This window comes from Humulus lupulus, chromosome 6, assembly GCF_963169125.1.
Source record: "Humulus lupulus chromosome 6, drHumLupu1.1, whole genome shotgun sequence".
Classification (NCBI taxonomy): domain Eukaryota; kingdom Viridiplantae; phylum Streptophyta; class Magnoliopsida; order Rosales; family Cannabaceae; genus Humulus; species Humulus lupulus.
In genome coordinates this window covers 106,006,052-106,010,879 of record NC_084798.1, presented here as the reverse complement: position 1 = coordinate 106,010,879, position 4,828 = coordinate 106,006,052, and the positions used below count along the sequence as shown (strand labels likewise).

The 4,828-nt window shown below is 34.7% G+C and overlaps 1 protein-coding gene across 2 annotated transcripts; it reads left to right on the top strand.

The window, feature by feature from the left end:
* The first annotated feature begins 590 nt into the window (after window positions 1–590).
* Window positions 591–3,561, top strand: LOC133782418 (sterol 3-beta-glucosyltransferase UGT80A2). Of its 2 annotated transcripts, XM_062221717.1 has the most exons (6): window positions 591–799; window positions 1,086–1,197; window positions 1,554–1,724; window positions 2,565–2,628; window positions 2,788–2,845; window positions 2,957–3,561. In XM_062221717.1, exons 1-6 carry the CDS (start codon window positions 725–727, stop codon window positions 3,056–3,058), a joined length of 582 nt encoding a protein of 193 aa, XP_062077701.1. In that variant the 5' UTR covers window positions 591–724; the 3' UTR covers window positions 3,059–3,561. The 2 variants fall into 2 exon arrangements, with proteins under 2 accessions (XP_062077701.1, XP_062077702.1); XM_062221718.1 differs by lacking the exon at window positions 2,565–2,628 and having other exon boundaries at window positions 2,957–3,013.
* The last annotated feature ends 1,267 nt before the right edge of the window (window positions 3,562–4,828 follow it).

Below are 4,828 nucleotides of genomic sequence, written 5' to 3'. Positions count from 1 at the left end.
CTACTTATCATCTTTCCTTCAATTTCTCTTTCTGTTTTGTTTATCACTGAATCATTGATTTCGTTTCATTAGTTTTATCATTGCAAATATGATAATAATAATATGTGATATGGTGTGTTTCAGAATAAAAATGAGTCGGCTATTGATATTGTGGTTTGAGTATTTATTTTTTTATTTGAGCAATAATCTAATTTGATTTGAATCAATAATTTTTGTGCTCTGTCTTGTTACATTACCTTGCTTAAGCTCTGTTTTCTTATAATCATATTTCAGTTTCATCAGCTTTTTTATGTGATATGGTGTGCTTAACCTCTGCATAATAATTGTTTGATGGAATGCTTCAGTGAGATATACGAGTAAATTGAGTTATTATTATAGCTTTTTTTTTAATCAGATTTTTTTATGGGGTGTGTATAAATTATCAAGATGATGTATGATCCATTCTGCCCATTCTAATCATGTACCTCTGTCTCTATGCATTACCGTTATTTTATTTTTCAGAGCCATATTATGATTCCCTACAAAAGTTTGCATCCTCTTGTTTTTTTAGGAGCTATGGTAATTGATCGGCCAACTAGTTATTGAAACTGCAAACATTATACTTGTTATTGAAGTTCCAGGAGACGTTGATCCCCTATCACTTACTTCTGGACCCGAACATACTCACACTGAATCTATTGATTGTGAGCTTCCTGAGGCAACTGACTTTCAATATATACCACCAATGCAGATTGTAATGCTTATTGTTGGCACACGTGGAGATGTTCAGCCATTTATTGCAATTGGCAAGCGTTTACAGGTGACAAGAATTTTATTTTAGTCAGAGTCTCTTTGCTTTATCTTAGTCAGAATCTAATATATATATATATTTTTTATTTTACTGATGTGATACGGTGCAACAATATTATCCTCTGAAGGCATATATGTAGCATGAAATTAAGGATCTTAAATAGTTGTGATATATGACTTTTTCTTTTGAATTTCCATTTACCTCTTATTATCATAAGATGTGAATGAAGAACTAATCTTTATGTTTTCACTAATGATATTAATGAGGGAGATCTATATTAATTGTTTGTATGCAGGACTATGGCCATCGTGTTAGATTAGCAACTCACTCAAATTTCAAAGAGTTTGTCTTGACAGCTGGATTGGAGTTTTACCCTTTAGGTGGTGACCCAAAAGTTCTTGCTGGTTGTATGTACCAGTACGCAATATTTGTTTACTTACTTGGTCCTGCTATTGAAGTGAAAAAGAAAAATGAAAAAGAAGAAACAAAATTAAATAATAATAATAATAAAAACTCCAGAGCTAAGTGACGTTCCCCTGAAAGTTAAAGAAGCTTGTTTATTGGACAATCGATATACGTGCATTATTAATGTCTCACTGTGTGCTGAGTGTCCCACACAACAAGTGCAGTATTATGGATTGTAATAATATATAACTAAGCCTTCCCTGTTGTGAATATAGTCGGACCTTTTGCCAAATAATTAGGCAGTAATCTATGTTCATTATTCAACTCAGTTTGATTTAAAAAATTTATCTTTCTGCAGATATGGCTAAAAATAAAGGTTTCTTGCCATCAGGACCATCTGAGATACCTGTACAAAGAAATCAAATGAAGGAAATTATATACTCTCTACTTCCAGCTTGTAAAGAACCTGATATGGATTCTGGTATTCCGTTTAAAGCAGATGCAATCATTGCAAACCCCCCAGCCTATGGTAAGCTCTTCTTATTTATGGGTTTTTTTTCTTCACATGTAAATGTATTTATATAAAAACATTTCTATCGAGGAATTGTTTTTTTAAAAACATCTTTTTCCATAAGGATTTATATTTCAATTGTGATCTTGAAGTTAAGCAGATTTTTTTGGGGGAAGAGAGGGGAACTTGGAAGCATGTCAATATTAGAAATGAATTTTGTGAATAAGAAATAGGATGGGCATTATAAACCAAAAAAATCAAGCTGTCTGGACAGGACTTGTACTTAGTAAAGCTATTGAGGAACTTTCTATTGCTTAGTATGCTATCATGACAAAATAACAGATCCACAATAGTCAGAACAATACAAACTTAGTTTATGAAAAAATAAAGTTTGTATTGTTTCAAATGTTTAAACAATGTTATGATATGATTGAAATGGAACTGTTATGAAATGGTTTTGTAAGTCTCTATCCAATTCATGACCTCTTTTAAAAAAAGCACAAAATAGAATACGTATTGTTCTGTTAGGTGTCCATCTGTATTGCCAATTTTGTTAAGATTTATAAATATGCTAGATGGGAGGAGGTTATAATTGAATATTTTGGTGAAAATCACAATAATGCCTTCTTCGAGTAAAATGAGATACTTCATAATTGATCAGAACAAAAGAAACCATATTTAGATACTTGTGAACTGGTTAAATTAAACCCTCTACGTTGTGTTGTTTGTTGATTTACAAGTTTATTCTGTCATTAGTTTTCTATATATTAGTAATTTATGCTGTTCTGATAAGGAGCCATTTTAGATTTCTTTGTTTATGTTTCTCAAGATACTTATGTTTAATAAATGCTTCTTTAGGGCATACACATGTGGCAGAAGCACTAAAAGTACCAATTCATATATTTTTCACAATGCCCTGGACGTAAGTCTTATTTCAGTAATGGGATCCTATAAAGTTTGTATTGTTTTTACTGTTGTGGATAAAGATTTTTTAAGAGTCCATTTTTGGGTTCAATCTGGTCACTCTTTATATAGCTAATAGATTATAATCTGTACTATTTTTGTTATCTATTCCCATCAGGCCAACTAGTGAATTCCCACATCCTTTGTCCCGTGTCAAGCAACAAGCTGGATATAGAGTGAGTCTTTGATTATTATAATGAGACATTTATGATAGCTGCCATTCTATTACATTTTTTCTTCCAAGATCTGTTGTATCTTCTAATGTTTTTTATGCTCACAATATCTAGCTGTCCTATCAAATTGTGGACTCTTTGATTTGGCTGGGAATACGGGACATGATTAATGATGTTCGCAAAAAGAAGCTGAAACTTCGTCCTGTCACATATTAGGATAAAATGATGGAGTTAAGGGGTCAACATCCTCCAGAAGAACTGTCTGATAAAGAGATTATGGAGCGTGTACTTGGACGTGATTCAGTATACTTGCGAGGGTGGGGGCGGTATCCTAGTGTCACAACTTCTACTTCACATCGTGAAAATATTGTGGGTAATCAACCAACTTATGAAGAGTTACTTGAACGACTTAATGATACAACTTCCCACCTTAATGCTACTAACGAACAACTTAGTGTAGTTGTGGATATACTTCGTCATAACAATTTGATGGCACCGCCTCCACCACCTCTAACAGACCAAGCTTCAGATGCAAATTTAAGAGAGTCGCCATCTATTTCAGTTCGGGAGTCACAAGATGATTCTTAGTTTATTTACATTAATTTACTAAGGAATGAACTTTATGAAGTTTTTTTTTATTTTGGTAGGGGTAATCTTAAAATGATAACTTTATGACTTATTTTAGTATTGAACATTATAAAGAATTTTAGCATTAAACATTTTATTATTGAATGGTTTTTTTCTAGTTTATTTCTAATATAGAACATTTACAAATAACTGTTATTATCTTTTACCTACACATAACCATTAAATTTGAACAAAATATAAATTGTGTAACAAACCAATAAAATAATGCTATGTGGGCTAATAAAATGATACCACGTAGGATGCCACGCATGATGCCACGTAGGATGCCACGTCATCAGACACGTAAAACTACAAAAATCATGTCAGCATACACGTAGGATGCCATGTCATCAAACACGTCATCTGATGACTCATCAATTGATTTATAACTTAGTGGGGTCCACTGATTCTTTTACCTACCAGTGTTAATAAGTGTAGGTAAAGACTCTTTCCCCACTAACTTTTACCTACCAATCTCTACCAATTCAATATTGGTAGGTAAACCATATTACCCAACATTAGGCTAGTTTTACCTACACTTACAATTGGTAGGTAATGACCCCATTTTCTTGTAGTGACTGGTTTGACTTCGTAACTTAAGTCTTGTTGTAGCTCTAGTGGTTCATAACTAAGCACATGGGTCTGATCAGATATATACTTCCTGAGCATTGAGATGTGAAAAACATTATGAGTATTGGCCAATGGAAGATAGGTAGGGCTAAGTGGTAAGCAACCGGTCCTATTCTCTCAAGAATTTCAAATAGACCAATATATCTTTGGCTTAACTTACCCTTTTTTTCCCTTTCGTCGCACCCCATTTGTCAAGACTTTCTAGAATCACCTGTAGGCGATGAGGGAGCTACCAGACGTGGAGATAGAGTTATGACAAAGGAGAATCTAGTCCACGTAGGGCTTTTCCAGATGGGGCAGTGCATTAGGAACTTGTACCTAACCCAGTTCCGGAACTCCGAGAAGCCCCAACCATGGGCTGAGGCCCATATAAATCAAAAATATTGATTGGCCCGCGACAAGTATAACCAATGTTTGGCGAAGAAGCACCCCGAGAATGCTCTGGCCATCCGAGCAGCCCAAGAAACTTGCCTGGACAAGGAGCTCAAGAAGGAGCTCCAAGTGGGGATTAATTCCTCTTCCTTAGATTAAGGTAAACCCCCGATCATTTTATATAATGCTAAGTTTGTGGGAGGGAGAAGGGGTAAATCCTGAGCATGTTTGGGTTTTTCCCTCACAACTCCAATGCGGCCTCACCTCAGATTGTCAGTGGGTTCGGGAGGAGTACCAGGACTACCAGACTTAATTGATTTCTACATTCACTACCTGAAGAGACAGCTACCTCCTCGG

What these genes read in the sequence shown, in the direction of transcription:
- LOC133782418 (XM_062221717.1), top strand. Translation starts at nt 725, where the DNA reads ATGCAGATTGTAATGCTTATTGTTGGCACACGTGGAGATGTTCAGCCA. An exon ending in CAATTGGCAAGCGTTTACAG is followed by an intron (nt 800 to 1,085) that starts GTGACAAGAATT and finishes GTTTGTATGCAG; the next exon opens with GACTATGGCCATCGTGTTAG. An exon ending in TGCAAACCCCCCAGCCTATG is followed by an intron (nt 1,725 to 2,564) that starts GTAAGCTCTTCT and finishes ATGCTTCTTTAG; the next exon opens with GGCATACACATGTGGCAGAA.